Source organism: Eleginops maclovinus, chromosome 22, assembly GCF_036324505.1.
Source record: "Eleginops maclovinus isolate JMC-PN-2008 ecotype Puerto Natales chromosome 22, JC_Emac_rtc_rv5, whole genome shotgun sequence".
NCBI lineage: Eukaryota > Metazoa > Chordata > Actinopteri > Perciformes > Eleginopidae > Eleginops > Eleginops maclovinus.
In genome coordinates this window covers 11,131,312-11,155,369 of record NC_086370.1, presented here as the reverse complement: position 1 = coordinate 11,155,369, position 24,058 = coordinate 11,131,312, and the positions used below count along the sequence as shown (strand labels likewise).

Sequence of the window (24,058 nt, the reverse complement as noted above, 5' to 3'; positions counted from 1 at the left end):
AGTCTAAATGTCCGGATGACAGAGGCGACAGTAAAACGGCTCAAGTTGGGCTGCACTCTGTCCAGCCTCTCGCATTGTCAGCCCATGGTTGATGACATGATTAACTAAGGTCGCTCTGATTTCATTTGAAAGTTGTTGTCTTTGGCCATGAACTCCTCTACCAGCTCTACCCCTACCTCTCACTCTTCCTCCTCCTCTCATTCTAACCCTTCCTCTTTCTCTCTCTGCGACGTTTTCCATTGTTGTTGTAAAAACAGATGCTCACCTGTGGTGCTTTTATAGTGCTTACTTCCTGATTGAAGAAAATGTAAACACAGAAAATGTGTTTAGAGTTTTGGAGACTTGAGAGGTTTTGCTCTCTGTGTGTCAGTTTAAATAATTGTTATATGCATGTCATTTTAGTGTGTTAGCAACTGTAAAACATTCCCCTAATTCCATGTGATCTTAATTTCTAACAACCTCTGAATACACTTGGGAAGCAAAAATATATTCTACATAATCTTTGCAGTTAAAAATCGATTTATGAATCAAGATATATCAGAGAAGCCTAACACGGATCCTGTTTTCTATTTAATATAATAATGTGAAACCTACTCAACACTTAGAGGGAGCTTTTTACAGACTGTCATCCCCAAGGACACTTTAACAAAGTGAATGACAAAAAACATTTTGTATTTGAGGTGATTGAACTTGATGTGGGATTCTGAAATAAAATACCGTATGACTTATCTCTTTATTTCAGTTACTCATAATAAAATCACTCAAATGTGACAGGCATGTGTTGTTAAAATGTCATACACTATTATCACAACCATCACCACAAAATCTAAAGCATTATTCATTAAAACGCTCAAAAACAGACTGTACATGTGATACAAAAAGGGATTTACAATGTGAAGTATGAAAGTGATAATAAAAAATAAAAGCACATGGTTTAGTTTCAGTCATACAAGGCTCACCAGACACAGAGATGTCAAATAATACAGACACACTATGCCCACAATATTCACCCTTTGTAAGACAGATAAGATGAGTTTATCTTGTCAACTCCAACATAATTCAACTTGGAAATATAGTTATAAAGGTCATATTTATATATCTATCAATAAAATGGATCCAATATATATTTTTTGTATTGTACATTTCTTTTTTTTTCGGATACAAACAAATGAAAGACAGTTTGCTATTTACCGTACAAGTTTGTCAGCAGTGATTTTTTTTTACTAATGACAAATGAAGTAACCAATAATATTTACTCAAGCAAATTAGACAAGCCTACATCAGTAACTTCACATCCTCTAAGCATTTAGGCCACTTTAAATGAAAAGAAGTAAATAATAACAAATAAAATGGTGAATAAATCCCTTATCATAAAATTGAGCATAAAAGTAAGATAATATAAAAGTGCCTTAAAATAAATAAGGAAATACAAATATTCACAAGGAAATTATTACAATTATTGTTTGACGGATTATTTAGTATTACCGTTTGCAGGTAGAGTGAGTGTTCGATCTTATCTACGTTGTGTAGTGCCTGGAAAGATATTCATCAATCCTTAATGTAAAATGGAAACACTTTTTAATAATATTTCAAACATAAAAGGGGGGAAGCCTGCGAGCTAGTTCAGGCAGTCAACTCGAGCACCAATGATACATTCGCACATAAGGCCCCTCGTCAATCTTGCAACCAACCAAACATAGTCCGCCTACCTCTGCCTCGCTAATGCAGCTGCTGCTACTACTGCCGTTTCCACGCTGCTAATGTGTTCAACTCACTGCTTCATTCACGTTGGCGACGCTCGCCTGCCCCACCACCACCCAAAGCCTCCTCCCCAGCTTCCAGCTGTAGGCTCGAGGGTTAGTTATCTAACCATCAATCAATGTGGCCAAGTCAGTAGGGGCTTGGACTGGGAATCGTAGGGTCGCTGGTTCAAGTCCCTGAACAGACTTGAAATATGGAAAGTAGACTGCTACTTGGAGAGGTCCCAGTTCACCTGCCCTTGAGCAAGGCAACGGACACCTCCAATCCCCAGGGCGCTGCACAATAGCTGCCCACTGCTCCTAGTACTAGGATGGGTTAAATGCAGAGGACCAATTTCACTCTCTCTGCTCTGCTGTGTGCATGTATGTAACTAATAAAGAGGGTTTCATCCTCGATTCTATCTAATATGTGGAGTGCTGAGGCCAGACACCAAACTCAAACTATATACTGTTTCTAATAAACATATTAATGAAACACGTGAGTTGTCTGACTGAAATGAAAAAAACACAATGATAAACAAAACGTAACACACTTTCAAAACATACATTTCTGCATTAATAAGATTATGTTTAAAGCAACTATACACTGTGTCTGTGCACATTATATAGCATCATCTCCATACTGACAGATGTGTGGCGCACTAGATAGTATGTGATTTTATACAGGATCATTTATATACAGAAATAAATAGATAGATGTGAGTCCAAAAAGGTTCATTTTCATCAAAATACAAATTGTCTGTGGCTTTTCTATATTTCCACACCGGGGTGTTTACTGACAGAAAGGGGAAGCAGTGGGATCAAAAGTCTTGAAGACATCTTTTAGTGTCCTGTCGTCTGCCTCGTCCTCTGGGCCCTCCTGTTTTGGTTTCTCCTCCGTGGCCTCCTCCTGCTCCTTCTTTTCTTCCGCCTCTTCTTGTGCTCCTGCAGAGCCTTGTCCACCAGGTTTGGTCTGCCTGGAGTCAGTGTACTGGGGTCGGATGAGCCCGGCCAGTGCCTGGATGGGGAGGTTATGAACTGCAGGGGGTTTGACCGGTGAGGCAGGAGGCACTGCGGCAGAACCGGGAGGCGGAGGCTGATCTGAGGCAACGTCTGTGCTTTTTGTCTCTTCCAAAGAGCTGCTTCTTTGGGTTGGTGAGAGTGGCGGAGAAGTGTCTTTCTTGCTTGGGAGTTTCAGAATGGACGTCTTTTTGGGAGGCTCTGTCTGCTCCTTCTGGGATGGCTCGCTCTGATTACGAGGATCGTACAGACTGATGCCCCTGAGGATAGTAGTGGGACTCTCAAGACCTCCACCAGAGGAAGCCAGACGTGGGGCATAAGGTGGCAGTTTCTCGGGCTCTGGCTTTGCTTGGACAGTAAGAGGAGTGGAGCTAGCACTGGCCTTCTGTAACCTGGGGTCCACAGCTACCGCCCCAGAGGATGGCACTTTCTGACCCATCAACTTCGAGTCCAGGCTCACTGTACGCTTGAGTCTGGGGTCCAGAGCCTTCAGCTGACGTGGATCTACAGGTCTTTCTGTGGAGGGTCGGGACTCTAAAGATCCGGAGGGTAATCGACTCATACGCTCTTTTAAACGCGCTGCTACAAGTCTGGGGTCAATGGGTGGAGGGCAGGAGACGGGCGGAGGGTCAGACAAGTTTGTTCGGTTCATCTGAGCATCTGCAATGAGGGGTGGGAGGGGCAGGTTGATAGAGTGTTCTTGTTTGGGTACCAGAGAAGGGATAAGGTCCTCAGGGGCCCACACTACTGTCTGAGCGAAGGCTGGCCTCTGAAGCAGGATGTCAACTCGGATGTGGCTAAACTGCTTTAACTGGCAGCGAGGGTCCCGCAGCAGCACATCGGGGCCGGCATCTAGAGGGATAAGAACAGCTTTGTCTCTGGGCTCCCGCTCACCTTCATCATCCTCATCCCCTGCAGCAGGCTTCTTCGGACCAGGGTGTCCCTGCTGGCGAAATGAACTCGGCTCCATTGGTCGAATCTTCCTGGGGTCTCTGGAGAACCGGGCGTCTGCAGCTCCGTCTGACTCCTTTTTCATATCCGGGGTTCGCTGTCGGGGGTCTGTCTTCATACGGGGGTCACTGGGTGGAGCCCTCTCTTTAACAAGCCGAGGGTCACCCACTTGGGCAGCCTGGGGGGGCTTCGACTGAGACTGCTTCATCTCATTCTGCTTTTTGAGACATTTGAGGATGGAGGAAACACAGCTCCCATCCTCTTCATCGCTTGAGTACCAGTTTGTAGTTTCTTCTGTAAAGAAAATATTACATTTCTTATTTTTACGTTATATTTGAATGTTTGTGCTCGCACGTTTACGATTTTTACTTCTCTTAGCTCAATTTCAGAAAGGGTTCTCTGAGTTTTATTTTACCCTAATTTATTAGCAAACCTGCTTCTTGCCACCTACCTCTGTTTGCATTGTTATCATCCGGGCCCTCCGCTCTCTGTGGCTCATTTCCCTGGGGAAGAGACTCTTGCTGCTGTTGTGTCAGGTGTAAAAGGATGGCCTTCTGTACTGCTGGTGGCAAAGAATTCAACTGTGACTCTGCCCCCATGTTCTGCTGGAGGTTCTGCATGAAGGCTAGACCAGGATCTACAGCATTAAAAATAAAACAGAAACACAATTTAGCTATTTTTAGTTACGATTAAACATAATTCATCATTTGATGACCACATTGACACTGACCTCCTTGTGGAGCCTGGTTTCCGAGAAAGTTGCTGAAGAAATCTACTGGGTTCTGACCCATGGGTGGAAAGGGGAAGAGATTCTGCAACATCTGTAGATCTGGAGGGAACGGGGGAGGCCTCTGCATGTTAATCGGAGGGTTCATATTGGGTCTGTTTCCGTAGAAGGGTGGGGGTGGACCAGGGGGGATCGGAGGCGGCATTGGAAAGCCGTGTGGTGGGTGCAGTCCAGGGGGGCTCTGTGGCATGGGTGGTCCAGTGGGGTGACCCATGGCAACAGGAGACTCAGGGGGAGGAACAGGGGGAGCAGAGGGACCTGAAGGCACCATGCCTCCACTCTGCGTGTCCTCTGAGCCGCCACTGAACTGATCGGTGCCATCGCCTTGATCCTGGGAAAAGTTGGATCCACTGAAAAATAATGTGCACAATTAAGTACAGAATAAACCCTTAAGGATTTGATCAGTAGACCAAAATGACATGGGGATACAATATTGAGCTTGACAACGAAGTAAATCCTGAGTATAATTTGTTAATTTCCTGTATTTTAATTTTGATTAAAATTTAAATTGTCATTATTATTTTAAGTAATACTGCTTGGGCCACCATATTGGTCCCATGTATCTAAATAAGACAGATGTTGGTTTAGGGTCAGATAGAAATACTAGCAAATACATAAAATATAGATGATTTAAGTTACCTTAGACCAATTTTTTGTGCCAAGTCAACAGTAGGTTGAACATTGATTTCAAACAGGGAGGGGATCTTCTTTCCCGCCTGTCCCGAGGCTCCGTCTGTAGGACTGCTCTGACCAGGAGTGGGCAGCAGCCCCACCCCAGGAGGGGGCTTCGGAAGTGGAGCGATACCCTGCTTTCGCAGATCCTCCAGCTCCAGCTCGTCCTCGCGGGCATTCTCCTCCTCAGTGTTGATTATCTGATAAATGAGTCAGAAAGCAGAAATACAACAATATTTGACCATTGGAGTAAAGAATATCTCGGCAAAAGAGAGTTAAGAGTTGTCCTACCTTATCAAGCAAGTCTTTGGTCACCTCGTTCAAAGCATCGTGGGAGAACTTGCAGTTGTCCCCTTGATAACATTTGGCTCCAGTATGAAAGAACTTGCACGGGTATTCATGTGCAATCAAAGGTTAAGGAACAGGACTAATTAAAAGGTATAATGACATTTATTTTAATAATGCAACACATTACACGCTTTTTAAAGGATATTGTGCATGTAAATGCAGTTATCTCCTTTACTGCAGTATCCTTGAAGGTAAAATTTACAAAGCTCCTTTTTCTTATCTGGTACGACGAGTTCATGTTCAAACTTGCACTGTTCCCCCTGTATGAGGAAAAAGTATATTTAAGGTGTGAAAGTAATTTTATGTAATTTGTTATTTTGATGCAATAGAAAATATTTGAGTTCTAGTTTTTAAAGCAAGTAGAAGAACATTAGTGTTACTATACCTTGATGCACCGGCCCTCCAGGAAATACTTGCAGATGTTTCTACCGTTGTGTTCGACTGTGTGCTGATTGATAAACTCTTTGCTCATAATTGGACGTTTCTTCTGAAAACTGGAGGGATTTTTTCCTTCCTGTTACACACAAAAATATGAAGAGAAAGTAAGAGTCAAATCCAATCATTTTTCAAGCACTTTCAAGGTACCCAAACCAAACACTTTTAGACACTGTAAGCTTTATCAAATTGTATTTGTTAAAATAAATTGTATTGTGAAAAATAAGGTTTATATTAACTACAATAGTAGTGTTGATCATGATTAGATAAAGCATATCTAGCTCCGCCATGCTCTGTGTCCGGTGTGTTTCGTCATGAGAAATCAAACAAATACGACTACAGCATTGTTTAATTTCAAACAATGAAATATATTTGGTTATATTGTGAAGATGAGACCACATAATAGTGAAAATAAAGCGGTGTTTAATATAAAAACAACATCCAAACTATTTCTAACCTTGGAAAAATAACAATTAAAAAACACATTTTCCAAAAGTGAGACTTTAGTTTGATTCCATATGACTTAGTTATTGTTATGTTACTATTAAGGTGTTTACAGAGCTATATTGGACTTAATAATATATAATACTGATTGTTCCTGAATGTTCAAGGAAACACCTACTGGTACCATGTCTTCCATGCCCTGGTCTCCTCCTCGTCCTCGTCCACGTCCTCCCCAGGGTTTGCCCTTCAGCTTCTTGTTCTTGAAGAGCATCCCACGTCCTCTCCCCGGCCCACTACCTCTGCCCCTTCCTCTCTGCCCAACTGAAAATGATGAAAGAGGAAGTAATCAAACACAAGAGCAACAAAAACCGTAAATCTAGAGAAATTACTTCATAAATAATCTGATCTGAAAGTGTCTCATTCATACACTGCTGTTGTTTCATCCCCCTCATGCTTCCTCTCTTCATCTGGTCTTTGGATTGGCGTCCCCTTCCCCGACCCTGCGGACCTGAATCCTTAGATTGCGGGTACTCTGACATGTCATCTTCATAATCATCCTCCTCTTCGTCATAGTCATACTTGTCATCACTGTAGTCGCTGTATTTCTCAAAATCACTGCTCTTTTGCGGCGGGGACTTTTGGGAGTTACCATGGCCTCCCTTTGAATCCCGTCCATGCTGGAAAGTTAGAAGTTAAAGAGAAAAAGTCACACATACTGCCTTTAGGAATATTCAGCATCAGGATGCCAGCTGTATGTGAACTCACCTGAGAGGACTGTCCATCTGATCCCTGGGTTTTACGATTTTTGGGCCTTTCTGGTCGGTCGTAGTCAGAGTCGTAACTGTCGGAGCTGGAGCTGCTGGAGGGGGAGTGGTGCTGAGGAGAGGGCCGAGGGAACAAAGGAAAACAAAACATCAAAGGGGATGTTTGAATAAATTCCTTTATTGCGATAAGATTTATTGAAGCATCTTACTTTCTGTCTGTCACGCCTCCTCCTTTTGGACCTCCTCTTCTCTTTGGTCTTTTTGTATCTTTTCCTGGAGTGCCTGTGGGTCTTCTCTTCTTTTTCTTTTACTTTTTCTTTATCTTTTTCCTTCTCTTTGTCTTCACTCACCTCAGCAACCTCTTTATTTTCTTCTTCAATCCCAATCCCTTCATCATCTATTTCTCCGTCTTCCAATTCGCCATCCTCTCTAAAAAGAGGAATAAGGTATAAGGGTTAGGGTTTATAGACCATGTTTTGTCAGTATCAGACATAATAAAAAATTTAAGAATCACATTATGAGCAGAACCAGAATTCCAGAATCACCTGCTACAATAATTTAATAAGAACATTAAATAATACTAAGCCAGCCATAATGTATTTTCCCCTTTATTTGGAACAACTAAATATTATTCTAGACAGTTTCCATTACGCCCAAAGCTTTTCCGGTACTAAAACATCCCATCAATAATTCAAGGCTAAGTTTTGATTTCCTGTGTATGTTGTTATTTCATGAAAGCCAAATTAATTTCAACCTCTGGCTAAAAGAAATCCACAAAAGCCTTTGTCAAAGATAATCTTACTAGGTTTTTTGTGATGGTGCACAAATAAACATGTATGAATAAGGCCCATCATAACTGTTGAGTGAAAGTATGCCAAACATTCTGATGCAATTTAAACATAAGCTATCAGGCTGGAAAGCCTGAGCACTCCTCTATGAGCTCTATAAAGGCACAAAAATCAAGAATTAGCCAGAGTCTGTTAATCTTATGATCAGTATGATTCTTTTGGAAGAACTTTGGGTTTACTTTCTATAACTTTGCTCCATCCCCTATGACCCCTGTGTGTGACCAGGTTGCAAACTTCACACATGCTGCTTTCAATGTAATGTTTTAGACACGGATGGATCGGGAACCTTTAGTTGGTAATAACTCTAGAGCTTGGCAGTTAAAAGCAAGTTTGTATTACACCGGTTCCAAATATGAAGATATGCCTGGAACAGCTGTGATATATAAATCATTCCAATGTTAATATTATTTTCATATCATGTAATGTCAGCTGATTTGAAAATACAAAGCAGCTAGAAGCATGAAACCAAAACGCCCTGAAATGGGAAAAATGTCCACACACTGATCCACATCTGTATTCACAGACACTAGCTACCTCTTTTTCTCACACCAGTGAAGATCATGAGTCAACCAGTCTACAATATCCAAAGCCATCACATTACTGTACCAGGACTTCACTTTTGTTCCATAGCACAGACCTCAAGATGCAACATGAACCATTTGCCAACTTGAACACATTGCATAGTGGGGGAAATGTCATAAAATCCCCCTTTTCTTTTTTTCCAAATTGGACCCTGAGCATCTGACAAAATAATATTGACAAAAAGGTGAGACATAAGAATATTCTGTATACTAGAACACCATTAGTAGATATTAAAAGACTTTTCTAAAATAGTTATGTTATGTGTAAAACCAGGACAGGCAGCCCTCAATAGCTTGTATTCCAACCAATCACAACATCAGCGGTTAATGTTGCTTTGCTTCATAACATGGTAAAATACTTTAGTGTAGGAACCTTTAGTTTGACACCATCAAATCCTTGGCCCTCTTTGTTCACATGGTCTGACAGCCCTCTGAGGACTACAGACCAATCACAAGGACACAGGCATGGTCTGTATCCAGCAGAAGCAACAGCTCAACCCTTTGTGAACCCTGCCTCAGCAGGACTGCCAGATGCCCGCTAGAGGGAGCACAGTACTAGGATGGGCGTGGCATTTACATTATAGTCATTTGCATAGTCTCCTGCAGATGGCAACAATGAAGCCATGAATTCATTCCAGCACCACAACTACAACACGATGAGGTCTGCTATCTTGCATGGAAATTATGGTAAATGACTCCTAACACGGTGATGGGAAATCAATGTTATCTGGACAGCGTTATTCAACTGCACCAAAGAGGCATGCAAAGATTTTTGAGGGGGGAAACCATGGGCCCTAAACCCTGCAATTCATGGTTAAAAAAAGAAAAGAAAACAATTACACAAGCATGTAGACCCACAGCACTGAAACGCACAGATGAGCGTATTAAGAATTGCATAAGAATGTTACTCGACCTTTCATCCCCTGCAAGCTCAGAGTCTGTCATGTTTTTGTCAAGAACAGGGACTGGGGGACTGGAAACAAGGCTCACAGAAGCCATTGGAAAACGGATCTGCCTCCTTTCTCTCCGGCAGGCTACACGAGTGAATTAACTCAGTCACTCAAGGAGACGGTGTGTTGTGAGAGATGCTGGAAGATTTTCAGACTGGAAAAAACTCACGGTGTTACATGTCTCGACAGAGACAGTAAACAGACACTCTCCTCTTTCATATCAATGACGTTTTAACTCTGTGAGCACAGCTTGATACCCCGCTTTGCTAATGTCCCGTCGGTTGACAGCTGCCATGGTGAAATAGAGGAGACGGAGGGAGAAACAGACAGAAATGTAACCATGTTCGTTGATTTCAGCATCTTCATAGGCTTTCTCAACAGGGACATCATCTCAAAATGGCTTCTGAGGTCTGCAGCACATTCCTAGATCATGTATTCCTCCATGTATATATATAGTCCTATCTGGATCTATCTAACCTGGTTACAACCGATCCTTGTCATCTATTGGTCAGGCATCGCCCGGGTAAAATGAACAGCGATTCTTATTGGTTCAAAACAACGCCAGTCATTTTCAACATCTGCAACATGAAGTGTTTACGACGTCCTTTGTTTTATTAACGTGTATTGCGCAGTTATAATGACCCGAGTAGAGGGTGCTTTTAAAGACAAATCTGCTGAAGCCATTTATCTTTATTCCTACCAACGGATTTATTTCTTTGGTTTTTTTTTCGCTCACGGACCCACGCGCGCGGATGAAGTCGACTTCACGCACCCGTGCAGTTCATGTCATTGACCACCAGGTGTAGCTCTGACTCTACAAAGCAAACCCTAAATTAATAGCTTGTAAAACGGGTAACATCAAACCAATAAACATAATCTATGTCCGGTAGTTGGGTACATTTTCAGTCAATGGACTTAAAATTCTCTCTCAATGTTTGTTAGTATCTTGGCCTATAGTGAAAGACACGGATATGGTTAACTGTTAGGCTTAACTGTATCAGATTGATAATAGGGTTTCAGATTTGTCTAACCGTCTTTGTCACTCAATAACGTCGTGTTAAAATCCTCATGATATTGCAAAGAATATATTATTTGGAAGAAAGCCTGTCATTTGAGTTTGTAAGAGAAATGAAACTCACATTTTTACCCTTAGTGGCCGATTAAACTATTAAAACAATAAAGTTAATATTCCAATCTGAGCTATACAGCCGACTACAGTGATACACTATCATTGACAGCAACAGAGAGATGTAAGGACAAAACCGTACAATGTTTGGGAGTATCTCGGTGGGAGGGATTCCTTCTGCAGGAAACCTAGGTGGCGTGCAGAGCTCCTAGGCTGAACTTTTCCAGAGCGCAGATAAAGAGACGGGAGCGCATCTCTGTCTCAGACACCTGATGAGCATCCCACAAACTCTGGAAACCAGCTGGGGACCGAATTTCCCGAGAGAGCACTGATTTGGGGATTTTATCGAGGCTCTATCAAGTTTGGAAAACAACAGCAAAGGAGAATTACTGTTATAAAAGTAAGCTACAGTAATAATTTGCACTCGGAGATGGCACTCACTTTTCGACGCAGGTGTTTTCTGCTATTGCTGTGTTTGACAGCTATCCAGAGTGGTCATGCTTCGGTTCAGGTAAGAGTTACTACTTTACTTTAGGAACAACTCATCTGTTGTCCGGTCAAACTTACTCAATAAAGTGTGTTATCAAATCTTAAACTCAGGTAACCACATTTGGGAAATATTTATGGAATTGAGGATCAGTAACCCACTTTAATATCTTAATCCAATGGATCCATAAAACGTGACACCAACCACTTTGTTTTGTTTTGTTCTGTTTTACACTTTATCCAGCTTATTTGTGATTATGTGAGATTTTAGGATTTGCAATGTTGTGGTCACAGTATATGTTCCATTGGAGAAATCACATACAATCTGCTTTTCCAAAAAACCTCCTTTGTAGTATCTGGATGTGAGTTCTCTCATGTCCTGTCAGCTGGTGGCATTTCCCTTTTTGCCTGTGGCAGGTAAAAAGACAAAGCCCTGTCTATTCTGCACAGGTTCAAACATCTTGCAAACTGAATTGTAATGTAATGAAGTTGTTATTGTCGAAGGTCCTCCAAATGCCGGTGCAGGAATTTAAGGTATGCTGCACAGAGAAATTGTTCCAATGAGCATGTGATTAATAAACCCTCCTGAAAGGATTAGAGGCACTTTCTCTGAGGAACTTTGTAATGGCATGACAAGCTTTCTCCCTAAAGTAACTGCTAGTGGCACCCATGCTATTTTGAGGCTGCCCATTCAAGATTATCCAATGAACATGTGCCTTCCCACCATACAAAATATACTAAGGAACACTATTTTGGAATAAGGTCTCACTGACATCTGCCAGACAGCTTTGGTCCAGCTGTGTCTGCCACTACAGTTGTGATATCAAGTGAAAGGGCTGAGGGAGAGCAGAAGAGAGATGGAGGACTTAGATTATCTCACATGTGAGTGCAATTAGGTTTAATGGAAAAAAGTGCAGTGCAAATATAGTTTTAGGTAAAAGAAACCCTGGTAAAAGAAATGTGTTATGCATTTTAATATTAATGAAACCTCTTTGTAACCCTAACCACCTTGTGTACACTGATAAGATGGATATCAATTGCATCATTCTTGACAATAAAGTTTATCCATAGCTAATGTTTTATACTCTATAATCGTTAAACTAACCTCAATTCATGCATTTCATTAGTTTGTTGTTTGTGTTTTGTTAATAAAGTCTATTTTTTAAATAACTTCTGGTCATAGTGATTATTCTTTATCCGCAGACATGCATGGATAAGCACCAGGTGGTCGGGGTGCTCCGTCAGATGGAGAAGTTTCTGAAAGGCCAGGAGATGAGATTCACGGAGGGCCTCAGGATCATGAAGTCAAAGCTGGCGACGCTTCAGAACTCGGTCTCCAAGTTACCTCAAGCTGACCAGTCAGCTGGTGAGTAATAAACAGATTAACACCACCATCACGACCCTAGTTATCATCATCATCATCATCATCATCATCATCATCATCATCATCATCATCATCATCATCATCATCCTCATGTTTTACTCTTTGAAGGCTTTTTTCTTAGACTTATCAAAGGATGCATGCACAAGCCATAACACTGATCAGCTAAACATCCTGCCATCATTTCCCATTGACTTCTCTGTAACTATGTATTGCATTGATTTCTAATTGTCACCGTAAAAAACACAGTGTGCCAGTCTGTGAGATCCGCCATTTTATAATAAACTATAGGTAATTAGGTAGAAATAGTTAGAGATATCATTCTTGAACATTTGTCAAATTCCTCAGGTAAGTAAATACAAATAATGTGTGTTTTGTATTCACAGAAGTTAAAAAATAATGCTTGTTGTTCAGCTTTATCGGAAGCACACATTTTAACATATCATTTACCGTTCTCAGCTTGTTTGACATAAATAACTATTTATGGTGTTTTCTATCGAGTGCTTAACCCAAAATCGAATAAGAATGTTTCAAACAATGTGAAAAGATACCAGATTTCCAAGTCAAGGAAGTAAAACAACTAACATTTCACATTGTGAGGAAGGCCAAATAAATAAGTGAAATGTGAGTGTTTTGACCCCCTCGACATTAAATCCGGGGTGTGCTAACTTCTTAAAAATATTTTGGGATATGTTCTAGGCAGAAATACTTAGATTTATTATGATTGATAATATGATTTTGTATTAAGGTATTTGGTAGGTAACGGATGCCATTCTGATATAACTTTATGGTTACTTAATGTATGTAATTGATTTGGTAAGACGTAATTAAAACACACTCTTAATGCGTATGCTGTACAATCACAATACCTGATGATAGGCATACAACTATAAATAATTTTTGGGGAAGTTAAAAGTATTTTTACAGAATATTTTATGAATTTAGTTTCACAGACACTGATCGAGCAGCAATCTGTGCTGTATAAAGTTTCACAGGCATTATATGACTGAGGTTTTGTTCAGTAATTCAGTGATTGATTGCTCTCTCAAAGGCAACAGAAGATTTAAAGGTATCAAATTTAAAACATTATGGGAAAATTGAATAGTTTGAAGTTATCATGACTTCTTATGCGATTATATATTCATCCAACAGTGCAGGCTCATCTCAGTTACATATTTTTGGTACTTGACAAGGGAAGTGGATTTGTGGAATTGTGTTGTTTGGCAGCAGACACTGAGGCCAATTTGTTAGTGATGGACCAGTGCAGTCCATAACTCTGGAGAGTACTTGGCCAGACAGCAGGAAGCTGATATTTTACATTTACACTAATAAAGGCTCAACAAAATAAAAAGACAAACCAGATAATATTGCACTATCCATTTTATTTGCTCTGATCAGGAATAGAATCCCAAATCATCATTGAAATGAAATACATTTGAAGTTACAATAAATGAATTGGTAAAATAACATTGATTCTAAAAGGGCTGAAACTGACACATGTTTTAGTTATTGAGTAATCGGCAGATTGCTTTTCCTGAAAAATGTAATGGAAATTGCAGAAAAAATGTAAACCTTTTCCTCAAATTCCAAGGTGATGTCTTTAAATTTCTTGTGCTTTCAGTCCAAAACCCAAACATATTCACTTTAATATCCTAGTACAGAAAAAAAGACTCTAAATTTGATTACGATGTGGTACAAATAACGTTTGGCAGCTTTCCCGTTCTTTTTTCAGTACTCGTCTAAATTAGTTTAGTTAGCCTTTCTTGTACTGCATATACTTCCTAATATACAATACATATCAAAGACATATCTCACACATTTATCTTATACAGCTGTGACAGAATGCTCAAACTTAAACACCAAGATTTGTCAGGAAAAGACACAAGGGGCTTCCATCCCCCTGCAAACACAAGTTGGACATACTGGAGGTCTGGTCATGCTAGATTGGCCTATTATACAGTTTCTAAACTTTACTGACAGTTGTTTTCTCTTGAGGTTAAAGGAAACACACAGTTGGATAAAGCATAAATCCTACAATGTTACGTCATGTACTTATGTTCTATATTATACAAGCCTTTCATTTTCCAGAGCATGCAAAATAGCATAACATTTGGCTGCTGGTGAAATTCTGACTCATAAAAATGAAGTGACTGTGCTGGTTGAGGCATTTGAACGGTCCTCTCCCATGAAGGCTGTGCAGTGCCCAGCAACACGTGTATATCCGCAGGCAGGGAATGCCAGAGGATGTTCGGGGAGCTTACTCCACATGTGACCAGCCTTCCTCTTGTGCTCTCTTTCTCTCTCACACAGCTCCCACCACCTGCCCCTCTCTGGAAGCCCCTGCTCACGGAACCAAGTTTGGCTCAAAGTACTTTGTCGGACATGAGGTCCATTTCACTTGCTCCCAGGGATACCTTCTTGTTGGCTCTGCTACCCGGGCCTGCCGGGATAACGGCACCTGGACGGGGATCAGTGCTATCTGTAAAGGTGAGAAAGACCCAGGGATTCCTTGCATATTATCCTGCCTTATTCTCCTTTTTCCCAAGCAAAATAGCAGTTTTTCCATAGACAAAAGAAAAACAAAGTGCCCCCCAGCCAACACACAGTATGTATTATGGTATAAATGTCTTGCCCATTCAAAGTTCAGGTTTCCAGCTCTTTAGAATACCCTTGTTCCCAGCTGTGCTCAAATCCACATTTTAACCATGCCAGAGCAGTCTTTGATTCATACAAGTAATGCAGTCTCACTTCAGTATATTTTCAGAAACTTTTCACCCCAAGTTTCTTCACATACACACAAACACAAAATGTTTTTGGGTCACGAGCAGCTACGCCTGTGCATTATTCACTATGGGACAGAAACCCCCACAATAGATTAGAACAACCTCTTTTCTCAGCAGTGTCCGAATGCCAGGCCAAAAGACACATCAGCCCAGAAGCCAAACTGAGCTCCTCATACGCACGCATGCACGCACACACACACACACACACAAGCACACACAGATAACAGGCAAAGAAAAGAGGCATTCTTTAGAGTGGCTGCAGCTCCTCGGCGTACTGAATGAAGCCCTCGTTAAAATGGCATTAAATGTCTCTGAACACAGAAAAACACCTGTACTGCATTCCACTGTGGGGTGCCTTTCCCTCCAGGTCTCTGCTCCTCATGAACAGCAGTGTTGGGGCTACTGTAAGATAAACCCTACCTCTTGCTCATGTTTCCCCCGCTCTTTGACAGCGGTCCCACTGGACGGGGTTAGGTCCAGACATTATGCCCATACCATGGTCTGATAGCACAGAAGTATGCCAAGCATGCTATTGATAGCCTGTGCTGGTGGCATTCTTCCAGAAATTCCAAGTGGCGCACTCGGTTGAACATGTGCATACGTTTATTGACCTTCATGGTTAAAACAACACGAGAAGCCTCGACTCTGCACAGTATTATCCCTGTTCGTGTTTTTCAGCCCGGCATGATGGGTCTAAATTTAGTCATGCTTAAAAAAGCAGTATTGACCGAGTGTGAAAACTTTAAAGTAAGGAAGAGTTTAAAAATATCTAGCAGAGTGAAGTGGGTCTTTTCATGTTATGGCCATGTGGTGGCCCCTGAGGGAACCAAATAAACATTAAAGGGGTTGGTTGTCATCCAGTATACTGTGGCCTCAAAAAGCAGAGTCAAAGACTCATCATTTGAAAATCTGCACAACTCCACTGACTACAGAAACAAAGATCATAAGATGTGCTGACGTTCCTACCTTTTCCCACCTTTCCTACCTTTCCTACCTTTCCTACCTTTCCTACCTTTCCTTCCTTTCCTACCTTCTGTTAATGTCAACACTTTGCATTTTGGACTACCAGTTTATTATCCTGTGGGCCACTGTTAGATGATTAATTAATGTACGTATATGTACAGATAAGACTATACATTGGTTGGTTAATGAATGGATCTATACTTTATGCATACTAAGATGTCTTGTGTGTTTTTACTAGATTTAAGTACTATACCAAACTTCTACCACATATCAATATTGGCCATACCCAACATTCCTCAAAAGTTGAAATTAGAGGTTCAACACTTGTTAATGAGTGTGAATGAGCATGTAAAAAACACAAGTAGAATTTCTCTTAAGCTTTACAACACCTTTTTATGGGATGTTATTGAGAATGATGTACTTCCCAGCTGTAATCGGAAAATCGGAAAAACAACAAAGGCATTAATGACTTTATTCTCGTGTGTGATGAGTAAAACATACTTTACAACCTTAGAGACCAAAACCAACCAATTGCAATTCTTTAAAAAGACACTTTAATAGTCATCCCCATTAGATGTCATGAAGATAACTACTCATTTTCCACAAGTGGAACAAATAAAAGGGTGTCACTGACTTACTGTGCCCATAATGACAGTACCAGTCTCTCATTCTTAAGTATCAGTTATCAAACTGGGTGGACACTCATTGCCACTTCATGGATGGATGGAAGTAAGGAAAGGCTTACAAGTCTTTTTTATGTGATTCTCTTTCTTTCCGGACCTAATCTTACCGTTATGCTGTTTGCAGCCAACCATTATGTTTAAGTTTTCAAAAAATATGTTATTTGAAAACATGTATAAACCACCTATAGTCTTCTTTATGTTGTCATGGTTTACAGACGCTGACTGATTTACCCTTTTATAAAAGCCTTTAGCTTAAAGCGAATATTATTTTAGGACTTGTGAAATAAAAGGAAAAGGTAGCATCAAAACTGCAAATGAAAATGTTTTCACTTTTTCAGCTGAGAAAGTTCTGTCAAAAAAGTAAGTAGCTGCAAAATTGCGTCTGTTGTGACTTGCTCTGTATGGATACATTTGATGAAAAGTATGAGGATCAGAAGAAGCTGAGCAAAGTGATCATCTTTGCTTCTACTCCCACAGATATAAGTGAGTGTGAAAGTAATCCCTGCCAAAATGGAGGTACCTGCATTGAAGGTGTTAACCAATACAAATGCACCTGCCCCCAGAACTGGAGTGGCTCTCACTGTCAGCACCAAACACAGACAGGTCGGTAACAATGTGTTCATCTCCAGATCACGTTTTAGCACAGGTATTCAACTTCCCTATTTTTCCCAATATTGCAGCACCCCCTGAGTGGAGCGTCATGAACGATCCAGCATTCAGCCGGAGACCTCGCTGTGCCCAAGTGAACCAAGCCCAACACTGCAGCTGTGATGCAGGCTTCCACATGAGTGGCACCTCTGACAACAGTATCTGTCAGGGTGAGCCGTAATTACTTAATTGATTCCTGTGGGGAAATTCTCCTTTCGCAGCTCCTCCTCACGGGGAAGCAAGGTTAGTTAAAGAGCAGTTCCCTCAAGCTGGTGCCCTGCTAAACAACACCTCAGCAGGGCACATAGCAGGCTAGTAGGCATTTTACTGCTGAAAAGATACCCACATCTTTTACTCCACTAGTGATTAATATGGCTACCAATGAGAGTAATCTGTGGAGCCAGTCTGTGACAAACAAAATAATCCTCTCGGGTGTTCACAAGCTGATTAGCATCAATTGAGGTCACAGTTCTGTTTGCTTTTAAGATGTAATTGGTTGAGTAAGAGTTTGAAATGCAGCTGCCTGAAATGTGTTTATGTCCAATATGCTCCGAGGGCAAAACTAAGGGACCTATATACTGACCTAACAACCTAAGGGACAAAGTTCAAAGAAAAGTCAGGGGTAACTGTACAAATCTATGAGGTATATCATAATTTAAACCATTATCTCAATCAGATTTCTTTGTCTGTTTCCTGGCAGATGTAAACGAGTGTGAAGTGTACCGGTTGGACCAAGGAGGGAAGCTGTGCGTCCACGAGTGCGTGAATGTCCCGGGCTCGTACCACTGCTCCTGCCCCAGTGGCTACAAGTTGCTCGCAGACGGGCGGAGCTGTGAGGGTGAGTGACAAGAGGGAACAGAGGACAAAGGCTCATTCACAGAGCGCTGGCTGCAGATCTGCCTGGGTATGTAGCTCCAGAGAGGAATACCTGTGTCTTAGAAGACGAGGAGCTGCAGAGCTTTGAGTTCCTGTAGAGCAGAAGTGTCTCTTGGCCCTAAAACCCAGTTACCACTTTCATTTGCACCCCTGAAGCTCGCAGAGCTTGCCAGTGGAATAAATGACCTCACCGTTTCCCAGCAGAAGGGATCTTTAGGACATGAGGCGTTTGGGGGAGACTAAACCAAAAAACCAAATAAACAATCGTAGCACAGCACCCCCCAGCTCAGACTGTGGTAACCAGGAAGCAGAGAGTCAGTCTGGCAAGCCTCTCTCCTTTCTTCTCATTCTTACACGCCTCTGCTGTTTTTTCTTCCAGATGTGGACGAGTGTTTAAGCCAGCAGCACAACTGTAGCCGAGGGACAACTTGTATCAACATGGGGGGAGGCTTTCAGTGTGTCAACCCAGAGTGTCCCCGTTCTCATGGCAACATCAGCTACGTAAAGACATCTCCTTTGTAAGTGGATAGAGCCCAATGTTTCTTTGTAATTTCTTGTGTAAGGGAAAACCTACAAAAGGAAGTCGGGGGGATCACATCTTTCATGTGTGAGCACACAATTGTCACCAAGTTCAAAATGACCTTATGCGTAGTAAATAAGACAGAGCTGTCAGAAACGTATGGGCTCCTTGAGGACATTTTGATGTTAAAATACATGTATCAACCCACTTGTTGCAGCCTTAGAGCCTCATGTTTTATACAACTTGGGAATTAGTTTTGGCCATTATTGCTATTAGAAGAAATAACATAAAGCTCACTATGGTAACCTCTGAGTTCTGGCAATGCAGCAATTTCACTGCCAAGTTAACATTTTTTTTCCTGAGAGAAATTGAGGGCTGCCTGTAAAACCATTACTAAAACATTTTCAAACATTCATCACTATTTACTAACCTACTTCCTTGTTCGACTTGCCGTAGTTGTGTGGTTACAGTATTCCCGGGCAGTGAGTGATTATATCGAACATTCAGATTTACTGTCAAAAAAATGGTCGTCCTTTGTTGTAGTGATGCCTCTAGACCTAATTTCAGTGATAAATTCCATCAATAAAACACAAGAGTTGTTGTTATAGCCGTTTCACAGTGAAGCAAATCCTTTCTGACAGCCCAACTTTGCAAGATACAATTGATTCTGTCTTTATAACCATGTACAATGTCTGTGTCCTGGCCAAATGTTCGGAGACATTACAACATCCCTCTTCCTATTTGCCAATCGTCAGCAAGCTGCCTCATTTAAGAGCATGAAACAAAACTCTGTCTGCTTCTACTGAACCATCAATGTGGTGAAACACTGCTCCACTGCCAGTAAAGGAGGTGAATAAATGGGACACAACAAGGGTGAACGCAACATAGAGTAAGACAGTAGCTGTGTCCCCATTTCAAACTATACATGATAATGCTTTGCAGGTTTTGAAGAGTTAGGAAGTACTGCCCTAAAAGAAAAAATCACAGCCTGCTATGATTTAAGACTGCAGGGCACATGAGCTCATATGTACTGTATGTAGGTGTGTCACTCTTCTCTAGTCTCAAAGAAACCGCTATAAACACTTTCCCACAGGGATGGATTTATTATATAATCGTTTTTTCAGTGTCAAAATGTGCATGACAACCGGCAAACACACAGACGGTGGAATATTTGTCCCACTTTGTCCTGTAGTGCCCCCTGCTTAATGTTGACTCTGTTTCTGTCCTGCAGTCAGTGTGAGAGAAACCCCTGCCCCATGGACAGCCGCTCCTGCCACCTGGCTCCTAAGACCGTGTCCTTCCACTACCTGTCTCTGAGCTCCAACCTGCAGACTCCTGCAACACTTTTCCGTATGGCGACTGCCTCCGCCCCAGGTCGCACCGGGCCGGACAGCCTGCGCTTCGGCATAGTGGGCGGAAATTCCAGAGGTATCTTTGCCATGCAGCGTTCAGACAGGCAGACCGGTGAGCTGATCCTGGTCCAGCAGCTGCGTGGGCCGCAGGAGATCAGCATAGACGTGGACATGTCTGAGTACAGTGACCGCACCTTTCAGGCCAAGCATGTGGCCAAGGTGAACGTTATGGTTTCACCTTACAACTTCTGAGAGAGAGCTTGAGACGAAGGAAGACGAGAGAGGTAGAGATGAAGAAGAACACGGAACAGTGTAATGCAAACTGAGTTTCCTGGGACTGTTTCTTTATCCCCTATCAGTAATTCATTTGTCTGAGTAGCCAGTTGCAGGACAACACTTGTTCAGTGGCCAGTGTCCCACAATAGTGAGAGGGACAGGTATGGAGGCCCGTGTGGTTATGACTTAAGAACAGGTGAAAAAGGAGTCGCAAATTTAATCTTTCCACGTTAATCCTTCTATGTTGTACTTTTTCTTAAGTGTTAGTTGTTGCAATACTCACCTGGCAACCAGAGACTGACATGCACCACTACCCTAAGTTTGGTAAAATTACCTGTGTGCCTTGTGAGTTTAAAACACACATTTATGTTTCTGATCTTTAGAGTTTGTGGATACATTTTAAACTCTCTCTACAAGAAGACATCATTGTTTTAGTCCAATTTGGAACAAGTTTTGCACATCAGAACCTTGTGTCCTGAAAATAAGTATTTCACCTGCCAATGCTTTTTTTCACCGGTTGCACAGATGAAAAAAAAAGTTCAACAAATACATACACTGTAAAACCTCGAAACCTTGCCAAGCATATTGGTCTAACTTCTAGTTTTTTTAAAAAAACTTCTTATTTTCATTTGTATCTCAGATAAATGTCACAATACTTTGAGCTGCTGTGGCATTTGTAAAAGATGGATCATGTTGTTTCAAGAAATAAATCTTATTTGATTTTAGAAAACCCATTTTTAAACTTAACTCCAGAAAACAGAAAACAGTTACGCATTTCTTGTTTGTTTTTTTACACAACATTTCCTGATTCTGGTCAAATATAGTTCAAAATAAGTTTTCCCAGCTAATTACAATATCTACTTTATCTACAGATCCCATCTCATTTCAAGTGGTACCAAGCAAATGTTCACTTCACGATTTTTGAACTTATTACAAACGCAAACACCTTGCTTTCATTACTTCTTTACTTGATTGAGGAGCAGCGATTATTCCAGTGTAGATACTTTTTTCACCTCTTCTAAAGTCATTACCACAGCAACACCAACATTTCTTTTTATAACTTGCCTCTCAGGGCCTCCCTAGACAAGCCAATATTTAACAGTTATATTATGAATAACAATATATGGCAGAACACATCATAGATGCATCTTAGTGTCAGTAAGATCTTCGACTGAAGACGTTTGTCTGAGTGTGTTTGAATGGATGAAAACTAGCTAATCAGAAGCGTAATGAATGGGTTGGAGGGATGCAAGACTGTTTTTTGAGATCGCTGTTGCTTTATGTTGGTCTTTTTTTAATGTCTATCAAAGAACATGTCTGTGTAGCTCAGGGTCTGGCCCCGGGGCTGATGCACTGCCCTCGCTTTGTTAATGATAAATCCCTATGAGACATTAGTGCTCCTGAGGCTCTAATTTATTGGAAATATTATTGGTTTTTACATTGTGACATACTGTACGCCACATGTTTATCTTCCATCGCATACTGTATATTTGTTGTTTTTTGTACTAGCTTTTCTTGTTTAAGGTACCTTCCGTTATACTGAGAGTTTTTCTTTTAAAACAGTTGATTCAATTCTGTACTTGGGCTTATTTTCTGTATTACTAATTTTCTGAATGTAACCCAGAAATCATTATATTTTAAATCACAGATGATTTGGCAAGCTTGGCAAATGCACTACACAATTTATGTGGAATTTTAATTGTCTCTGCATAACTGAAATAAAGTCAGTCTAACATTTCAGTTTTTGTTAGATCTACCTCACTTGACAGTGAACAGCGTGCTATTAAATGTCCTTGTGGCAGTGCTTGTTTTCATTCTGCATCCATTATGAGTGAATTTTAACAAGCGAAACTCAAACCGACTCATAGTTGATGAATGAACGCTGGATGGCTATAAAAAACGTCCCTGACAGAATGGATGAAAGGTTGAAGAGGAAGAATGTGTGTTTTTATAAAATAATTCTTGTGGCAGAAGTTCACAGACAATACAAGTCAAAGCAGCATTTTTCCACAACGGAGTTTCACAATATTTCTATTTCCCTTTTATACAAGGAGCAGTAACTCTTGCACTTTGGAAACATATATCAGTGTGTCTACTGGTTAGAGAAAGAAGAGACTAATGTTCACCACATGTGTTCTCTTAACTCTGTCCTTCTCTCACGTCTCCATCCAGGGGTTTAAAATTGCAATAAAAGGGGCCAGAAGATCTGCATGCTTCCAGGAGGGAGTGGATGGTGAGAATCAAAACACATGCCTCAACGGTACACACTGATCTTAAAATGACAACATGCATTAGTGGCAGGCGTAATTTCCTTCAGTAACTAGAACAGGAGGGCTCACATTGCAGCTTTTGTTTCAGGCTGTTTGATGTTCACATGTTTCATCCATTCGGAGGCGGAAGGATATATTACTGCCAGAGACAACTGGAGAGTCCAGAGCTACATAACACAAGCCATTTGCTGGAGAGCAATGATACAAGTATACAGTAATGTCTGAAATGCAAAGTGTGGAAACTTTAGTAAATGTATTGCTTTGGCTTCTTCTTTAGTACTTGAGTGCACAATCGAAATAACAGAAGCACACATACGGGCCCGCAGTAAATACCAATTTTGATTAAGCTTTGATGCCTGAAAGTGTTGAATGAATTTCTCTGAACTATCTGTTACCAAGTTTCCTATCTTGGTAATTGTCAATGCTAAACTGCTATTTGAAATTGGCAGTCATTTGAAATCAAAAAACCGCAGACCATTTTGAAGGGAAACAGCAGGGAATCAATGGATTTACAAGAAAACTGAAAAAGGTGTGTGTTGCTGGTGTGTTAGTCCAGAATGAAAGGCAATCTGGAGGAATTTGCTGTGCTTTTTTTTTTTATTTCATCCGGGAGAGGGGAGAGGTCGCCTGTGGATCATCTTTCATGTGGAATAAATATTTGGAAGAAATCCAGAAATGTGTGAGGGTACTGTATAGCAAAGCAGAAGGAAGGTCCTTTATAATGTTTCTGACTGCCTATAATCTGACATTACAGGCCATAAATGAATCACATTTGTTGTTAATTTTTAAAACCAATATCAACACAAGACATAAACAGTGGATTGCAAAGAAAGCTGTTTTAGAATGAATGGATTCCTGTAGCAGGTTACTCAGATGGAGTCCTCTATGGCTCACGGGCCCACAGGGCTTTTCTCAAACTAAGTCCATGTTTTCCTGTTAGTCTCCACAAAGAGATCATGATGGTTTTATTGGGGATTTCACAATTGTATTGTTGCTGTTCAGGTAGGCTACTTTTGAACCAAATAATACAGCAGAGGCCTACGGCAAGTTCTTTTTCTGAAATGGAAAAGGATAACAAAAAGTCCAACCCTTGGTTGTGCATTTGTCCATTTTGGATAACATTGCAACTTTTAATGGCCACTTTAACTTTACCAC

At 41.1% G+C, this 24,058-nt stretch overlaps 2 protein-coding genes across 5 annotated transcripts; one reads left to right on the top strand and one right to left on the bottom strand.

Moving 5' to 3' along the window:
• Positions 1–719: 719 nt before the first annotated feature.
• LOC134859072 (zinc finger CCCH domain-containing protein 6) lies at positions 720–10,006 on the bottom strand. Of its 3 annotated transcripts, none has more exons than XM_063875370.1 (12): positions 9,503–10,006; positions 7,370–7,589; positions 7,162–7,272; positions 6,824–7,073; positions 6,575–6,717; positions 5,903–6,031; positions 5,663–5,777; positions 5,461–5,570; positions 5,137–5,369; positions 4,441–4,847; positions 4,162–4,272; positions 720–4,004 (listed from the first exon to the last, which is right to left on the bottom strand). In XM_063875370.1, exons 1-12 carry the CDS (start codon positions 9,586–9,588, stop codon positions 2,533–2,535), a joined length of 3,387 nt encoding a protein of 1,128 aa, XP_063731440.1. In that variant the 5' UTR covers positions 9,589–10,006; the 3' UTR covers positions 720–2,532. The 3 variants fall into 3 exon arrangements, with proteins under 3 accessions (XP_063731440.1, XP_063731439.1, XP_063731438.1); XM_063875369.1 differs by having other exon boundaries at positions 4,162–4,347; positions 6,581–6,717; XM_063875368.1 differs by having other exon boundaries at positions 4,162–4,347; positions 9,503–10,005.
• On the top strand, positions 9,213–22,397 carry LOC134859074 (fibulin-7). 2 transcript variants are annotated; one of them, XM_063875371.1, is made up of 9 exons: positions 9,213–9,276; positions 9,547–11,176; positions 12,355–12,517; positions 14,843–15,019; positions 17,439–17,564; positions 17,642–17,779; positions 18,310–18,447; positions 18,865–19,003; positions 20,237–22,397. In XM_063875371.1, exons 2-9 carry the CDS (start codon positions 11,096–11,098, stop codon positions 20,607–20,609), a joined length of 1,335 nt encoding a protein of 444 aa, XP_063731441.1. In that variant the 5' UTR covers positions 9,213–9,276; positions 9,547–11,095; the 3' UTR covers positions 20,610–22,397. The 2 variants fall into 2 exon arrangements, with proteins under 2 accessions (XP_063731441.1, XP_063731442.1); XM_063875372.1 differs by having other exon boundaries at positions 9,220–9,276; positions 9,552–11,176.
• Positions 22,398–24,058: the final 1,661 nt, after the last annotated feature.